Here is a 19695-nt window from a genome sequence, read left to right on the forward strand (position 1 = left end):
GCAGGAAACTCTATAGGCTGTCAGCGACTTAACTCGTTTGCCTCTGGGGGTGTCCGCCACATCCCCTCTAAGGCGAGCTGATCAATTCCATCAGTGATGCTGTGCTAAGTTAGGCATAGTAGCCATTACATACATTGTTTGAGTTTCTCTTTAACTCACTCTCTCTCTAGACTTTTATTCCGAAATAAAACCACTAAATACATATTTACTTGGACTTACAGCCCAAAGCAGATTTTTGTTACAGGGTCTGATCTGTCATTTGTACAGCATTGGTTATCGTTCCAGTCACATGTTTTGGGTGTGACATCCCATTGGAAACTATTAGGGATGCTCGATATTGGCTTTTCTGCCGATATCCGATATTCCAATATTGTCCAACTCTCAATTTCCGATACCGATATCACCCGATACCAATATATGCAGGCTTTTTACACCAAAACTGTTAGGTAACAACATAACATATCTCCTATTGTGGAATTAACACATTATGCCTCATTTTATTGTGATGCCCCACTGGATGCATACATAAATGCAACATGGATTTCCAAATGTAAACACTGTCTGTGCACAATAAGAGAACAACTTCAACTTTCATTGTATTAATACTGAAAAGAGCGCTAATGCTAATCGCTAAGCGCTAGCTTTGGTTAATGTGTTTAATTGTATTATGTACCTGAAGGAGTGCTAATGTAAATTCTAACCAATTGTTAGTTTGGTTAAGGAACAGCTCATAGCAGGGTCAAATGTTTAAGGTGCATTGCACTTATTTTGTGTTAATATTGAAATCATTCAGCTTTAAATTGTTTGCTTGTTAGCCACGGTTAGCAACCAACCAGTCTAGTGTGTAGTTGTTGTTGTTATACGCCATCTAGCGCACGCCGGTAAACGTCCCATGCTGCGTTCATGCAGGCTCGGAAATGCTGAAGCCTACAGAACAAACATCGGTTATAAAAACCTGATTCCGATAATTCCCAATATTACATTTTTTTGTGAATATTGGCCGATGATATCGGCCCTCCGATGTGTTTAAAGTCAGTAAACAGTAAGCAGCTGACCATATAAAAGTGCAGGGGCAGCCTCTCGGGGAATCATTATCTCTATTCCTTTAAATGTTTATTAAAATATTAACGCAGTCATCCAAAATGTTCTAAATGTGTAAATGTCCATGTAGAATTGTGATTAATTCTGGTGGTGGACTCTCATTTGCTCGAAATAATTCCACCCGTGGCTTGGGGATGATGATTGGGGAAGGTTCTGATGGTCACTGTGAAGAATTTTTTGTGCTTTATGCATCCTTATATATGACATATGTTGTTTTCACCTTTAACATAATTCTTAAGGTAAATGTACTTAGTTACCATGCAATTCACTATTACCCTGTTAAAGTGTTACATTGATCTCTGGCCATTAGACGAGGATACAGGAAGAGTGCAGAAGAAAATGAAAATGCCAAAAAAATTCCCTTAACTATAATTTATTTTGCTAAATATAGTGTATTACCACTTTAAGGATACCAAGTAAGAATTATCATGTGTAATGAATAGGAAATGCTAAGAATGAAAACAAAAAATATGATTTAAATTTCTCCCACCATTTTGTTCTTATAAATTTCAAACAAATGTCAATTTTCATTATGTCCTGTTCCTTTTCAAAATGTTGTAGGGTGTAGTAATGATGAACACAAGCACAAGAAACCCAATCACTGCTGACAAGCCAATCAGCACGTCCATTTGATTATTCTTCTGTGGATCTGCAAACAGAGAAAAAACAAGTAACACGATTAAACACCAGATAACAGATGAAAAACAACATTCATAGTGCAGTGATCTTAGAAACAACAATAACTTTTTACATACTAAAGATATGGCTTTACAGCTGTTAGATAATGTATTACAGACTGTAATTGTAAGGGTTGAAGTCAGAAGCAATAAATGTTACCTTTGTCAAGCTTAGCTTAGGTCTATAGAGACTAGATAGATTAGATTAGATACACTTGGTCAAAGTGTTCATAATGGTTGGACTTTACTGCTACGATACTGTATGTCGCTATAACAACGAGAGAGATATTTTCATGTCAAATCATCAGAACAAAACCTATTGGCTTTTCTGGAGCTTTCAACAGCATCTCACAGTCTAGATCAGTAAATGACTCTGTTGGTTGAGCTATTGTGGAGATGGCTCAGTTGTCATCATTTGACCAATGTAAATAATGATTACATGATAACAGGTGGGGTATATGTGGGGAAATTTTGTCTGTCCTTGCAATTTATGGTAGCATCATGAGAAGCACACTGGCCCATGTACCACCACACTACCCAATGTTTTAAAAGGACTAAAAGCGTTCATGTTTTCCTTCCAAGTGAGTTTTGTTTTACTTTCTCTATGCACGCTAAACATGAGGTATATTCTTTTGTTAGCAACTTATGTAATATTACTGTAATGCTTTTCTTTTGACTTTTTGGTATTTTAATCTGTGTCAAGAAAAATCAGCCTGCAACCTTCTGCTGATCTGGTGGCAACCCAAAGCAGGATAAAGCAAAGAGAGCAAGGACAAAGTAGGATGGGAAAAATGAATAAAATAAGGACAAACAAACAAATCAATATAAATCAAAAACCAAAATAGCTAAATAAATAGAAAAAATGGAATTAAATTATAATGATAAACCCATCCTGGTTTATGTGCAGCTAGCCATCCTATTAGCTAGACTTAGCAGCAGTTAGTTAAATTAATTGATTAATACAAAGGTAAATAAAATACAGAAGCAAATAAAATCTGAAATATCAATTTGTCACATTTTATGAATTGATTAATGCTTAATTACTTTTTTAATATTACTTTGGAATACATTTCATGGCTTATTTATTTATTTATTTAGTCATTTATTTCTGATTATGGTAGTTTCTCCATACAGTTCCACCTTGACGCTTCTTCAAAGTCACATTCTGAATTGTCTGCACCAAATCTCTGCTTTTCTTAACTAGATGTTCTGTGCATCCCAAAAAAGACTCACAGCTATGTATTGGTAATAGGTTAAATCACATGTTAGCTGCAGTTCACTTATAAGATACTTACTCTTATTGTCTCCTCCTGTGTTTTCCCTGGGAACCAGCATGTGCTTGGTATTGTCCAGGTGTCCATCAGTGATCTCTGGGTTTATCCCAAGGAGATGGCACATCAGTGGATACACGTCAACCAGGTCAAACGGATCTACAATCAGGTTTTTCTGGAAGTCTGGCCCCACCACCCTGAAGAAGGCTTTCATGTCCATATCTTCATTATCAAAGCCATGGTCTCCTTTGTTGAAGTTTACAGGTAAGAACTACAGTATGTGAACACAGAAATCAGACATTTCAGCAGTACATAAATGCATAAACTGGAAGAAAGAGGTGTGCATATTCATTCTCAATACTACCACAAAGTAGATCATTTTCAAATCCTGCACATACTGTAAAGGTTTTAAGTAGATTCAGGCACACACGTTTGAAAACTGCTGCAAAACTCAAATACATTCTTTGAACTCTGACCCCACTGAATATAGGCTACAGGTAGCGAACTGTACACTCCCTCACCCCATTGACAATGTATCCAGGGTCAGCGATCAGGATGATGGGCTGGAGTCGAGGATGGTTACTGTAGTGCAGTCTAGCTGGCATTTCCTCCTTTTTATACACACGAAGATGAGGGTGGCTTCCCTTCAGAGCCTGGTAGACCTTCTCCAGCATCCCCTCTTTAGGAAGCAGCATCCCAACAGGACCATAATCCAACAGTTGGAACTTTATATCCCTGAAGCTGAAGCCAGGAATCTTTGAGAGGACGATCTCCTCAACTAGTCCACCCCGAAGAATTTTACTCATCCCGTGGTCGGCAGTGATGATAATATTAAGCCGGTCAGTAAGGCCATGGTCTTGAATCTTGTCCCGGATATAGCCCACAGTACGGTCCACTTGCTGGACCATCTCTCTGCGTTCTGGGGAATCTGGGCCATAGTCGTGTCCTGCCAAATCAGGTTCTCCAAAGTACAATGAGACAAAGTCCAGGTCCTGTTGGTGGAACCACTCTCCGATCACCTTGTCGATGTTCAGCCTCCAATCTGTCTCATTAGAATGATCATAGAAACGTGGTTCCACTTGCCTAACCCTCACAATCTCTCCTTTGTATGTGGCTGCTGTGCCAGGGAAATGCAGAGAGCCTGCTTTTAGACCCTGGAAAACATTTTAAACAATCATTCATTCATTTAAAAAAATACTCCCATAATTGTGAGCCTATCTAGAATTGGATGCTACAGCAAGCTAATACAGAATATCTAGAAAACAGATAGATCTAAAGAACCTGTCTCTGGGCTGTTATCCAGATGGGTAAACTGCCATTGTCCCAGTAGGAATCAACAAACTGAGTCTCGTAGTACTGCTTCTTCTCCTGAGTGGTAGTGTTGAACCATACGTTGTGGATAACTCCGTGATTCTCGACATAGCGTCCTGATGAAAGACAAAAAACAGATAAAGAAACTAGTACATAAAGGCAACCTTATATAATGTAGAAGATACATGGACTGCTTACTAAGCAAAGTTGCATGAATATGAACGTGTAATAAATGTAATGATGGACTCCTGTGTTCATGTCATAAACCTTGGTGTGCATTGGACCTAGATTGTACAGGATGCTCTTTTTGAAATACACTACAGCCTTGCACAGGACTGTTTTCTTAATTCCGCTCCTAATGGAAAAAGAAGCCCATGAAGGTAAAGTTCTCAGAACTCTCCAGTGGGCAGTTCCTCTCTGGGAGTGCCTAGAACTGTTTGGTCAGAAAATGCCTTATAACTCTAACTCTAAAAACAGTGAGGTGAGGGAACTGGAAACACCATCAGCCTTTTAGTGGAAAACGCAGACCCAATTTGCCACAACTGTGGCACTTGGGTCCTGCAACTCACCAGTTTCTGTTTAATGAGTGACACTGCGAAAGATCCGCCATGTAACATTTATGAAGAATATAATATGTATAGGTATGTTTTCATTAGTAAATGGTAAATGGACCTGTACTTGTATAGCGCCTTTCTTGTCTTCCGACCAGTCAAAACACTTTTACACTACTGCACATTCACCCTTTCACACACATTCACACAGATGATGGCAAAGTCCATCGAACAGGAACTAACATTCATACACATTCACACATCGGGAGCAATTTGGGGTTCAGCATCTTGCTCAAGGATACGAATGACCCGCTCTGCCTCTGAGCCACAGCCGCCCAATAGTGTATATTCACTTAAATGTAGCGATTGTTGCATCATCGTTGACTTAGAATGAGGTGTTTTTATCTACAGACACCGCAAGTCGCCATGTTGAAGCGCCATTTTTCTACAGTAGTCCAGAATGAACAAACCAAACCGGTAGATAGGGCGGTTCGCATTTTTCGCGGCCACTGTAGTTTCGCAGTTGTTTGGAAAAGTAGGGTGGACCTAGGGAGATTCAATCTGCAACTGTACCACTAGATGCCACTAAATCCTACACACTGGTCATTACCTGACAAACAAATCCTGTCTGGAATGACTGGAATAACAAGTTAGTATTGCATGGCTCGGTCCGATCCACTTGTTTTAAATTTAAATTTGTAAAACGTGTGTTAGACAAGAATCACATTAGCTAGAGTTGCTTACCCAACCATTCCAGTAACATTTTACATGTTATAATTGTTTGGCAGTGAACAGTCTAGCAATACAGAGTGAGAATACAGAACGTATGCATGAAATAAGTTATTATGCATATACCTAACTCACGATTTAAAATGTGTGGCAGATAGGTATAAGAACTGGCATAAAATGTACACAGCTAAACTGTTGTTTTTACCTGTCAGCATTGTGAAGTGAGAAGGGCTGGTAATAGTGAGGAAGGGTGGCGTAACATAGACTGCCTTTACCCCATCCTGGGCCATCTTATCCAGGTTAGGTGTTTCAACATCTCGGTCATAGTCCCAGCGGAAGCCATCGAAGGAGATGAGCAGTAGCTTGTTTTTGGTGGATGCGGTGAAAAGTGAGTGCAGCTCAGAAACAGAGTTCCAGGGTGGGGCAGCAGCACAGGGAGAGCTGGCAATGAGGCAGAGGACGGCAAGGCAGAGCAGCAGCATGACTGAGGATTTAGACCTTGTTGTGACTTAAAATCCACTCTTCACTTTATTTAGACTTTTTTGAGCTCTGTTGGCTGCATTTCCAATTTAATCATTTATTTCTTGCCACTGAAACCTGCAATGTCCTAAAATCTGATCTTATTTTTCCTCTCCTCTAACTGCAGTTGTATGACGAACCTTTCCCTGTGGCAAGTATAAGACTGTATTGTGCAGTTTAAGTGGATACACCCCTAATTAATGATTGTTTGGGATATTGGTCAGCCCTCATGTACCCATAAACATAAGACAGGTTTTATATCTTTATTAGTGTAATGCAGTAATGTGATAGGGAGTGTGTGCATGTGTGTGCAGAGGTCTGAGCCTCTGTAGGCACAATGTTTTGTAACTGATGAATGATGAACACTGTGTGATTGTGTGTGTGTGTGTGTGTGTGTGTGTGTGTTTGTGTGTGTGTGTGTGAAAAAGATATAGCGATTGCTGAGAAGGATTTTCAACCCTTTGAACCTGCTTGGTTGTATTATGACTTTTTAACATAAAACAGAAGTTACTTTAATAATACAACAATTAAACAATACATCTAAATCCTAAAGAGCTCCTCCATATATGTATTAAGACATATAAACAACAGCTTGGAACAATAATGTATGTCTGATATGTTTTTTTCATGCTGGTAGGCCCCACCCCTTAAAATCTGATGAGTTCAGAGAAACTTTTCACTGCACATACATCATTCAAACATCACACTGTAGCAACAAGAAGAAACACTGATTTTGGACTGGAGGAGACTTTACCCATTTTTAGACATCTTTCCTTTGTGCAATAATCATCATTCATTACAAATTAGAGTTGAAATGATTGTCCACTATGTACATATATCCTTCCTAAATCTGTTTGGTTTCACAGTTTATTTTATTATACATGTCTGGGTATTGATATAATCTCAGTTACACACATTAAACCGGGGTAGCTCTCCAACATGATCGCAGCCAAAGAGCAGAAGCATGTAAAGTACTTTACAGTAAATCGGCTACCTCCATTAATTTAGTGATGATGGTTCAGCAGCTCTCTGTCCCCACTGCCCACATTTTCTCTTCTCCAGTCATAAGTCTCTCTGTTATTCATTTGAGTATTAACAAATGTTCATGTTACACAAAAATGATTTGCTAGATCTTTGGTCCACTTAATTTGTGTTCATAGCTGAATTCACAATGACATATAGGCTTTAAAGACTAGCTCCAACAAAGGACAATATAACTATTATATTCAACCCATAAACCTATGTGAGTGTGACAGCTTCAAATACCAGCTGGAACTGTAATGCAGTATCAGCATGTATATAAATTCAAATGAAGTAAATGCGCATACACTGTTATCCTGATCTATAATCAGCATGTCGGAGGTGCTGTTATCTATTTCTTTATGCAGGACAGAAAGAAAGTACCTAATGTGACATTATCCATAAAGGGAGCTTTATGGGAAAAAAACACTTGCTGATGGCAGAGCAATGACAAAATACACAACAATGAGGGTAGCATTAAAGTGGGATAGTATTCTGATGAAAAAGACATGAATAGTGAGATTACTCATCAGTAACATTTTTTCTTCTAGGGAAATTCCGTTATTAGTATAGGATATAATAAGTATTACACATTATTACCTTCTTATTACTTAGCTGCAGCACCTGAAATGGGCCAGTACTCACCAGTACTGAGTACCACTGCTTCTGATTTTTGTCCACATGTGTAACCTTACTTCTGATTGTGTATACCTCTTCCTGTTGAGTCTAAGTACCCACCCCTAAACAGCTGACATTCCGCAAAGACCCACCCTTCTCTGCCTCTGATTGGGTTGTGTTTGTTGCCTTTGTTAGGTAGTTTTATGTGTGAGATGGTTTGGGTTAGAAAAAATGTTAGGGGGTGAACGGTAGCTCACCTGGTTGAACAGGCACCCCATGTAGACTGAGTCCTTACCCCTTGACCTCCATAAACCCTTGACTGTCTATATTTGGCTGACCTATCAAATAATGGCATAAAAAGACCCCAAAATATCTTAATATCAAGTTAGGATTAGAGCTAATCAGAGTATAGCTTTAATTCTCTGTCTGACCCGCGAAAGCAAAGTTGATATAAAGCAAACTGAAAGGATATAGCCATGTTTGGGTAAACTGGTGAATTTAAGAAAAATGACATTTTTAATTTGCATTTGGATTGTGATTTCTATGAATATAAATAATATACATAGTGATCTTGGGATACATGTACCAAATCTTAAAATGTCTTAAAAAACACTTAGATCTATACCAAATATTAAGAATCTGTTTCTTGTCCTGTGTATAACTGAAATATCCTTCAAGCTAAAAACATCAAACAAAAACCATCCCCAACCAGATCATTATCTCCATGGACATGGCAATAATTACTCACAGTGACCTTTGTAAGTCCTTCTGTACTGTGATTTCATATTTATAATTAATGGAAGAACTAGATTGGGGAAAAGAAGACACATGGAAAAACACAAACATCAATCTGAATTCTCAAAAACTGGTTTGCTTCATCTTTTCTTCACCGGCAGCATGTTCTGGTTTGTAACTGAGGAAAGAGAAAAAAGACCACGGAGGTAGTGTGAGACAGATAACAGGATATGGAAGGACTGGTCAGGATAAGGGTGGCTTTAGGGCAACAAACAAATTGATAAAGAAATGTTATGATTACAGAATTTACCTCCTTTCTGCACTGTTCCTTTTGTACAAAGTATAGGAGGTGGTCACTATGAAGACCAATACCAGAAACCCAGTCACTGCTGATAAGCCCACAACTGCTTGGGACTGGATATTCATTTCTGGATCTGTAGACAGATGGAAAAATATTAGAAGGAAAGACACAAACAGAGAGGATGAGGCTCTTACTACAAATGCTAGTTGAGAAGACTGGATCACTTCATTTGTTACATCTACCAAATTGTATGTTGAGAAAAAATTTTTACTGATAAGAAATTACATTAAATCTGAATGATAACGTGATACAGCCTGTAAGATGAGGTGATCACAGTCGGCTAATGGCTATCAGTATGATTGGGATCTCTTTTATCTCGACAGTTACTGTACCCACTTTGACTTTCTGCAGTGTTGGCTATCTTGTTTTGTACAGTATATGGCCTCTCTATCTGCTGTCTCAATCTCAGAGAGGTGATAATGGGGTTTTCTGTCAGGTCAAGTCAAAAGTCTGTCATATGGCCTTTATCTGTTCCTTATCAGTTTACATTACTTAAAGTCAATATGTTTACAGCTTTTATGTGATCCTAGCGTCTTTAAAATTATTTTTGATGACTTAGTTATATCAGAACTTGAGAGTGTATTTCTTTATTGAAAGAAGAGCAAAGAATGGCACTGACCGCTTTTCTCAGTGTCTGCCCTTTTCCAACTAGTTTCCAACAACAACATCCCAGATGGTTCTGTGTAACAAATCATCTGGGGCAGTCAGGTTAGATCCGCAAATATTTTCTCATCTAACCTGGTGAATATATGGATATTATGGGTTTATTTTTTCATATGTTGGAGAGACTGGTGGTTTTATTGAGTTTAATTTTATTTCTGTCCCATTGTTTGGTCTGAGATGCTGTTTCTCCAGAGGGACATACAGTGGCTAATAAATGTTTATGTATAACCTTCAATACTGCATGAATCTAAGCTTCAGTTAATCCCTACTGACTAGATAAAGATAAACCAACAAGTTATTGACATCTGGAATGTCACAGCAGAATATTTCTTACTGTTTCCTTCCATGTTTTTCCTTGGGACCAGCATGTGTTTGGTATTGTCCAAGTGTCCATCGTTGATTTCTGGGTTTATTCCTAGTAGGTGGCACATCAGGGGATACACATTAACTGTCTCAAAGGGTGTGGACACCATGTTTTTATGGAAATCAGGCCCCACAGCCCTGAAGAAAGGCTTCATGTCCATAACTTGATTGTCAAAGCCATGCTCTCCTTTGTGGAACTGCACTGGGATCAACTGCATATGGAGAGAAAACAAGCAAATAATGTTTAGTGGAAATTTCAGTGCTCCTATCAGTGGTGGAATGTAACTGGTTGATTTACTCACGTAAATGGTAATGGTAAATGGACCTGTACTTGTGTAGCGCCTTTCTAGTCTTCCGACCACTCAAAGCGTTTTTATACTACGTGCCACATTCACCCTTTCACACACATTCACTCAGTGATGGCAAAGCCCATCGAACAGACACTAATGCACTCATATACACTCACAGCAATTTGGGGTTGAGTATCTTGCTCAAGGATATTTCGACATGTGTGCAGGAGCTGGGGATCGAACCATCAACCTTCCGATTAGGGGACGACCCGCTCTGCCTCTGCTCTACTTATACTTTACTTGAGACTTTTCTTTTCATGCCAATTTTTTATTTTATTCCACTACATTTCAGAGGGAAATATTAAACTTTTTACTCCACTACAGTTATTTAACAGCTAGTTCTAGTCCTTTTACTTATGAAGTAAAATATGAATACTTCTCCCACCACTGGTTACTCTACAGTTAACCTGGAATAAGTCACAAGTTTGTAATGACATTCTGTTATTATTATTTACCTGATATTAATGCATAGTTTCTTCCTATGAAGTTTCCCACCCTGAATTATTTTGAAAAGTATGTAGTATAAGAGTGGACATGATGGTTCCATATAAATTCTCTCACCCCATTGATTACATATCCAGGATCAGCGAAGAGGATGATGGGTAGGAGTCGAGGATGGTTACTGTAGTGCAGTCTAGCTGGCATTTCCTCCTTTTTATACACATGAAGATGAGGGTGGCTTCCCTTCAGAGCCTGGTAGACCTTTTCCAGCATCCCCTCTTTAGGAAGAAGCATCCCAGCGGGACCATAATCCACCAGATGAAACTTTATATCATTGAAGCTGAAGCCAGGAATCTTTGAGAGGACGATCTCCTCAACTAGTCCACCCCGAAGAACTGTAGTCATCCCGTGGTCAGCAGTGATTATAATATTAAGCCTGTCAGTAAGGCCATGGTCTTGGATCTTGTCCCGGATGTAGCCCACAGTGCGGTCCACTTGCCGGACCATCTCTCTGCGTTCTGGGGAATCTGGGCCATATTTGTGCCCTGCCAAATCAGGTTCTCCAAAGTACAATGAGACAAAGTCCAGGTCCTGTTGGTGGAACCACTCTCCGATCACCTTGTCGATGTTCAGCCTCCAATCTGTCTCATTAGAGTAATCATAGAAACGTGGTTCCACTTGCCTAACCCTCACAATCTCTCCTTTGTATTTGGCTGCTGTGCCAGGGAAATGCAGAGAGCCTGCTTTTAGACCCTGGAAAAATGTTAAACACAAAGAAAGGAGTATTTAATACTGTAGATACAACAACCACAAATGCAGGAAATCTTTGAGGTAGTTAACAGTTTTAAAAACAGATAGATAGATCTAAAGAACCTGTCTCTGGGCTGTTATCCAGATGGGTAAACTGCCATTGTCCCAGTAGGAATCAACAAACTGAGTCATGTAGTACTGCTTCTTCTCCTGGGTGGTAGTGTTGAACCACATGTTGTGGATTACTCCGTGATTCTCGATGTAACGTCCTGATGAAAAATAGGAAATATAGATGAAAAAATGTTAAAGAACATCAAGTCTAGTGAACAGATGTGAATTGGGTGACAACTAATTAAGCGTGTGTATGTTCAGAACCACATTACTTTTAGCCATAGTGAAGTGGCTGAAGGAATGGGAAGGTTGGTCAGTCCACCACTTTGATTCAGACGCAAAAATCTTGACAAACATTGGCTGGACTACCATGGAGAGATATTCATGGTCTCAGGAGGATAGATCCTATAGACTTTGGTCTGATCCTTTGACTTCTTATGTAGCACCACGAGGAGTTAGAAGTCTTCAATTATTCAGTGAAATACGAAACTACCAGATAGATTGGTACAAAATGTTGTATAGACAATCAAGATGATGTATCCAAAATACTTTGATCAGAGATACATCAGTTAAATCATTTAGCACCACCAGAAGGTAATAGGGAAAATGGCAAAATGATAGGTGAAAGGTTTTGACTATTGGATATACAGTATCAACATGAAATTTGGTACATATATTCATGTTCCTGTCAGGATGCACTGTAATTTGGTGATCCCATGACCTTTCATCAAGAACCATCTAAGATCAAAATTTGACATTGTCCAAAATATAAAAAATAACTACAAAATGAATGACCCTCTCATTAACCTCACCACTACTTGTTTCATACTAATGAGACATTTTTTATAACATGATGGTGAAGATGGTAAACTTGGTATCATAGTGACATTAGCATTTAGCTCAAAGCACTGCTGTCAGCCTCAGAGAGCTACCAGTGTGGCTTTAGACTCTTTAGACTTTTAGAGGAGTGACTGTGGTTGGTCAGTGGAAGAATGTGCTTTCCAATAGGCCCAAGCCTTCTGTAACTGTCTTCATCTATACCTCAAGTTGTTCTTCATTTTGTAGTATTTTCAAAATGTCATTGAAGTGCTTAGGATGATCTATTGTCAAAAGTGGAATATAATATTCATAGGTATGTTTTCATTAGTGTATAATCACCTGAATATAGGAATTGTTGTGTTTTTGTTACCATAGAATGAGACGTTTTGAGTGGGTTGCCTTCCATAGAGTCCACCCAGAAAAGACAAACCAAACACCGACTCTAGATAGGGCCTTTAGCATTTTTAGCCGCAGTTTCATGGCCACCGCAGTTTCTCCTACACACTTCACAGCCCGTTCTCATTCACAGACCGTCAAATACAGACGTATTAGTTATTTAGTTGCAATCTGAAACTTTACTGCTAATTGTCAGTAAATCCTACACACTGGTCCTTAAGGTGGCCAAAAGTGGCTTTTTTTAAATAACTCACATGATTAAATTATACCAAGGCTTAAAATTCTTTATAATTAAAGGAGTTGCTGCTTTGATTGACAGATGAGTGCTGTCACAGGCAGCTGGTTTCAGTGGCCATCCCCAGTGGCTTAGTGACCACACTGAGCTTCACAATGGCTCATCAGAATGGGTGACGTTACAGAGACTATGACCATTTTAGAGTGATAAGTAGGGATTTTTGTTTTGTTTTTGGACTGTCCCTCCTAAATATCACTTCCTCAAATCTGTCTGGCACTGTAACGCATTTTCTGTAAATTTTCTGTCAATGAAGTCTAAGTTGCACATAACCCTCCATTTATTCTTCACTTTATTCTAAACGAAGAATTCATTACTTACTTACTTCTATCATCTCTCCATGTCTAAAGTAGCTTAAACATTTTTGCACTGGTCATCAACAGTGTATCCATAACCTTTTCTGTAAATACTGTCAACTAGGTTATAGTTAAAAGATGTTTTCAGAATACCTGTGAGCAGGGTGAAGTGAGCAGGGCTCGTGATGGTAAGGAATGCTGGTGTGACGTATTGTGCCTTCACCCCATCCTGGGCCATCTCATCCAGGTTAGGGGTGTCAACGTCTCGGTCATAGTCCCAGCGGAAACCGTCGAAGGAGATGAGCAGCAGCTTGTTTCTGGTGGACCCAGATCCTGCAGTGTCCCGCGGTGGGGCAGCAGCGCAGGGAGAGCTGCCAGTGAGGCAGAGGACAGCAAGGCAGAGCAGCAGCATTATAGAGGATTTAGAAAGTCTCTGAGTGCCTGACACTGATTCACAGTTTATCTGCTTTCTTAACCTTCTCTCATATGATCTGTTTACTCTCAGTAAGGAGTACCTCACATCACCTGATTTGAAGCAAATCTGACTAAGGCAGAGGCAGATGACCCCAGACTTTATCTGTTCTCACACCCATAGAAGATGCATCATCTTATCTTATCAACTCATAAAGAAATTAAATCTACACTTACATAATTGCTCCGTCCTGGGTTGTAAGTTTATTACTATGATATACAGCTGAGGAACAATACAATGGATCAAGCGCACAAAACTGCAAATCGTTTAGGTCATGCTTTGTCAAACGGTGGGTAGCGAGCCAAAAGGGGGTTGCGGACTCATTCTGAATAGGCCTCAGAGTGTGTGCTCAGAAGAAAATATATATTGTAAAAGCTTTGCTATGTTATATCTGACTTCTGTTTGACAGAAAAGCTTCCACAAATGTGAAAACATCCCATTTTGTAGGCCTTACTTTGTTTACAGTTTTGATGTTAATTTGATCAATAATCATACCAATCAGCAGCACACATAAAGTACATACAGTACCTAGTTATTATTAGAGTAATGGGCTCTGATTGCAGGAAAGGAAGCGTTTTCTGCATTTTATACCGAAAAAAATGTTTTTTTAACAGCACATATCAGATAACATATACACTGACACAATACAATACAATACCCATGTCTGCAATAGGCCAATATCTGTAATCCTCCATGTAATCCCACTTGTCATAATAGTGACTAATAAAACTTTTATGACAAGTTACTTTTTAAAGGGTTTATGAGTACAGTTTCTATGTAAAATAGTTGTGGACAATTTTGATCAAGATGAGCCCTGAGAGGCATTGCAATAATTCCACAATGTTTTGTCAAATGGGGGCCAATATTAGATTCCAGTGTGAACTGCATCTGTATTACACAAAAGAATAATAACGCAGTACGCTGTTGTATAGAAGTAAACACGTGTTCATTTACAAGTTGATGTGCAGTGGAAGCCAGCGAATTCCTGAGCAGATGATAACGAGTTTGGGGAGAAGGAAACCCAGTGGCTGCTAATGCTGTATGGAGGTCTGTGTGGATGCAAAGTCAGAGCAAACACAGACCGGTTACAATTCAACCTCTCAAGTTTTGCTTGTACGGATGTGTGACCCCAAATACTTATGAGGTTTAACACTTACTGCCCCTCCACTGACTACCTACATTGCAGCTGATTGACTCCCACCAGCCCAGAATTATGATGGATGTAGACCTAGAGTGAGATAAAAGTCATGAATTCGGATATGACTGTTCACACTTCAAGAGGTCACAGATCTGCAGATTCCATGTGATTTGTTCTTCTAATTAATTTTTTTATCTTGGTCACACATGAGCAAAAAAAAAAATCATTTTTGCCTGCAATGTGAACATAGCCTTAAGTGACTGTGACAGGGAAGGGTCATATCTTGACTATGAGGGAGCCACTTGTTATTTACCAGCAAGACTTCTTCATTTTCCAGCTGAAATCCTGGCCCTAATGGACCAGAAAGTGATCTGATGGATGAATATCATATTTTCTTAAAAAATGAGACCCCGCTCACCTTACCTGTTACTAAACCACATGAGTCAATTCATCTTGATTCGTTTTACAAAATCCCACAATGAGCCCAACCTCTCATCCAGGACTTGTGACAAACAACAAGCCAGATTATCCACCAGGAAAACAAATTGGATATCCAACAGCAACAAGTCAGACTAACAATACTTTCAAAGGACCAGCAGGTGGCGACTCCTCTCCATGAACCAGCACCGAGGCTCAGGTTAAGTATTATTTTCTCAGTCTGTACCTTCCAAACTCCAACCACAAAGTCATCTTTTTATTTTCACCTCTCAGACAAGGATAACATTTACCACAGTCACTAATAGATGGGAGAATATGAAATTCTAATGTAGATGTGTGATCACATAATGTGTATAAATGAATGAAAGTACTTAAATTATTCTTTGACTTCCTTGAGAAAGAATACAATGACAGAAATGTTTACTATTTTAATTTGGAACTGATTTTGGTACTGAAAACAAAGTTAATATGAGGACTGAATTTCAATTCAAGCAGATTGTGTCTGTGTCAGTAGTTAAGAAGGCTTAAGGTAAGGAGGTGGTAATCTTCAATATTGAAATGGTAATTCTGAATGAGAAAATCTGATATATAGTGTGGATTAAATACAATACCGTTCTCTTTAGGGCATTTAATTACAAATGATAAATTATATTTTTTCTATATACACTGTATATCATTGTGTATACAAAACATCAGAAAGTTTTGTATAAACACAATACTTGTATAGTAGAATTAATGCATTGATATATTTAGTGTTTCATGGTATAAATACTGAATATCACTAGACTTTAATGAAAAAAAGTATTCAAAAAGATACCAGAGAGGATCATGATCAGGATCAGGATCATTATCACGCATTCTCATATCGTGGCAGCAAAATTGGTAGAATAAAATCAATCAATTCTAAGCAACAATATGTAATCAATCAAAAAAACAGCATATCTACATCCGACAACACTGAACAAACCAGATTTTTAGGACAATGATACTCAATCCAAGTTTGAAGCACTGCATCCGATCTCAGTACACGTCTAAGATGTAAATACCTGAGGGGTTTTTCATTAATCTATGGAAATGTATCCATGTAGTTACAATACACTTCTTCCACCGCTGTCCATCATGCAACCTGACAGTGGGAGCATTCCATTTCTCCCCTGCCTCGGCCCTAAGGAAAGCCGGGTTCTGGGCTGATGTTTAATCTATGAGAAGAGATCACAGGTGGCATTCATGCTACCGGAAACAATCCCATCCATATGCATAAAATGTGAGTGGATCAAGGTTTGCTGTGAGGTCCTGTCTACTGGGACTGACTTAGAATCTTAGAGGTCTCACCAGGTATTGGTAGAAATCAATAGAAATGAGTCGGTGACTGACCTGGTTATCCAGCCAGTTCTCATTCCCAGGTCTTCTCGACATCTCATACAGAGACACAGAGTATCTTTTAGCATCTGTATTAGATGCACCAGGCTTCAATGTAAACCCATCTGCATCAGGTGGCATAGTACAAAGGACATGCATAGGGGTCCCATCTTCATCACCAGCCTCCATGGAGGTCCCGCCTTTGGCGTTGGTCTCCAAGTAATCCTCCACACCACTAGTCTGGTCGTCCTCCTGCCCATCCCCCAGATCTGCTCCCTCTACATTTCTTTCTTTACATGTCTTCTGGTATTTTAAGTAGGTGGGGTTCCTTTAAGCATCTGTATGAGATGCGTCAGGGTTCAATGTAAACCCTTCAGCAGTCGGTGACGTTGTGTAATGAGCTAGAAAGTCTGCATATGGAGGTGGTGGGTTGTATGGATGGATCAAACAAACACAGGGCTTTAACCCATGAGACTGCAGTTCATGAGTTGTGTTCGCGACTTGAGTCCTGTGATTTATGTCATGTCATTTACGTCGGGCAACATAGTAATTTTAACCCAAACCATGATCTTTTTCCCTAAATCTAAGTAGTTTTGGTGCCTAAACCTAACCAAACTGTGACCACCACAGTGTTGACCACGTGTCCTCTCTTTTGTCCTGTACATACTACTACTTGGTCAGATTCTCAATTGCTGTGGCCTTCCACCTGTATGCTGATGACACCCAACGCTAGCTTTCCCGAAGACCCTCACTGGTGATCTGCCTGACCAAATTCTTCAATATAATTCCACATCTTTCAAGTTCTCCATGACCTCCACTGGGTCACGGTCAAATTCCTAATAAACTATTAAATTCCTCTTCACTATCTACAACACCCTCAGTAACTATATATACAATATCTTATCTTACCTATCTTTAGACAGTGTTTATATGACAGTCAGCCCTCCAGCATCACAGCCAGCGTCTCTGTAGCAACACCAAGCACTCTGTTGCCCTCTGCTACATATCAACTGTAACAATCACTCATAAAAAAAAAGATAGCAGCATGTGCAGTCTGATGTGGGTGTGCGTATTTGCATGCTCACAGAGTAGGCATTCCGAGTACGTTCCACATCTCCTGAGATTCTAATTACGAGTTGAGTGAGAGGAAGAACCATAGAGCTAACGAAGGAACATCCATCTGAGTTCCGACCATCTGTAACCCCTGCTAGCCTTTAGCGGTGTAATGTCTTGGTGTTTTACTGCCGACACATATGGTGCCAGCACTTCTCCTGCTTTGTAAGCCATGAGCAGTTTAATTACCTGCAATTAACATCCAGCTCGTTAGATGAGGAGGAGGAGGACGAGGAGGAGGAAGAGGAAGAGAGTGGGGAGAAAGGCTCTCCAGCTGCTGCTGGTTCTGCAGTTACACTCTTATGGCTTAAATATGCATGTGTTTATGTGTATTTAGTTCATAAATCTATCAGTTACATCTTTTCAGGCTGCCTCATCATTACAGTCTCAATGCTTCCATATTTTGCTTTTCGGCGCATGCATACAGGAGTCTGTTCAAGTTTGCATTGCAAAGCTGTGTGTTTGCATGTCTGTAAACATGAGATTGAGTTTGTTGACTGAGGAGGGGGAGAGAGAGAAGGTGTTTGTGTATGTACGTGCATGCGACCGCAGCACTGTCGCACTAGTCTCTGCTGCGGTGACAGTGATGTATGGGTAATTTAAAAAGTCATTCTTTTCCACAGAGCGGTCTGCAGTCAGGCCAGCCAACCGCAGCCCATTCCCCTACAGCACAGAGAAAACTCATCTACATCCACTCCAGCACTCACACAAACACACACACAAACAGACACACACGCACGCACACACACACACACACACACACACACACACACACACACACACACACACACACACACACACACACAAAGAGGTAACCTGGCACACACACATTACAGTCTAAAAAACAAATACAAATTCTCACATTTTTCACGCAAACCACTTTTGATTAACTTTAATTTGTTGTCAGAATTGTTATTGTTATTTGTGTATATTGGTTTGTCTACCAACACACTGTTTCATTAAATGAGTCATGTGAACTCAGTTCCTCCAACATGGGCAGCAAGTGCCAGAGGTCAGCAGTGTTCTCCTGGAAACCACTTTGCTCGTTTGCTTTGCACTTCAGCCTCTGGCCCATTACTGAGAAAGAGGAGGTGTGTGTGCGTTTTTGTGAGTGTAGATGGCGCCATTTGATTCTAAGGGACTGACTACAAGCGTAGATATACAGACCAGACTGTCTCTCTGTCACACATACACATACACATACACACAGGGATTACATTAACCCTAGTACTGTCTCAAACATATTCTCCTCACTGTTATCTGGAATTTATACTGCTTTTATAATAACTTGTGAAACCTTCACATGTGGCAGGCAATTTAAGTCAGAGCAATCATGGATTGTATGTGGTTGAAAGAAACACTGACTGAATATTTGATCAAAGTTTATGTTAAACATTTGGAACCCCAAAGTTCCAAATAAAAGTATTGTTGATGTCAAAGGAGGATGTTCACATTTTTTATCTTCAAGTTACTTATTTATTAGTCGTTTTAGTACAAAATTCCCTTTGTTTTCCCAGACAGTTTCCTTACGCCAGAAAAAGAACAAAAGATCAGTATCATGTTATTATAAAGTGAAAAGTTTATTTATATAGCATTTTTTGCAGATACAACTGTGAAAACTCTCTTCCTGATTGTTTCCAGGGCCTCTCTGTTTCTCTCTGCTTCTCTTTGTGTCCTTGCGTCTCTTCCAGTAGCAGTGGAGTGGACGATCAGACAGCAGGGCTTCCCTCCTGTTGGGTCCGTGATGGATGAGGGCTGTGTGTGATCACTCCACAATGACACACACCTAATCCTCTCCTCT

General features: G+C 39.6%; 2 protein-coding genes across 2 annotated transcripts; both read right to left on the reverse strand.

Moving 5' to 3' along the window:
* Positions 1-1458: 1458 nt before the first annotated feature.
* On the reverse strand, positions 1459-6328 carry LOC127373068 (ectonucleotide pyrophosphatase/phosphodiesterase family member 7-like). Its single transcript, XM_051417157.1, has 5 exons — positions 5846-6328; positions 4331-4476; positions 3571-4203; positions 3074-3320; positions 1459-1750 (listed from the first exon to the last, which is right to left on the reverse strand). Exons 1-5 carry the CDS (start codon positions 6120-6122, stop codon positions 1632-1634), a joined length of 1422 nt encoding a protein of 473 aa, XP_051273117.1. The 5' UTR covers positions 6123-6328; the 3' UTR covers positions 1459-1631.
* A 575-nt stretch (positions 6329-6903) lies between these two features.
* On the reverse strand, positions 6904-13936 carry LOC127373067 (ectonucleotide pyrophosphatase/phosphodiesterase family member 7-like). Its single transcript, XM_051417156.1, has 6 exons — positions 13528-13936; positions 11584-11729; positions 10831-11463; positions 9891-10131; positions 8843-8966; positions 6904-8710 (listed from the first exon to the last, which is right to left on the reverse strand). Exons 1-6 carry the CDS (start codon positions 13784-13786, stop codon positions 8656-8658), a joined length of 1458 nt encoding a protein of 485 aa, XP_051273116.1. The 5' UTR covers positions 13787-13936; the 3' UTR covers positions 6904-8655.
* Positions 13937-19695: the final 5759 nt, after the last annotated feature.

Source organism: Dicentrarchus labrax, unplaced genomic scaffold (assembly GCF_905237075.1).
Source record: "Dicentrarchus labrax unplaced genomic scaffold, dlabrax2021, whole genome shotgun sequence".
NCBI lineage: Eukaryota > Metazoa > Chordata > Actinopteri > Moronidae > Dicentrarchus > Dicentrarchus labrax.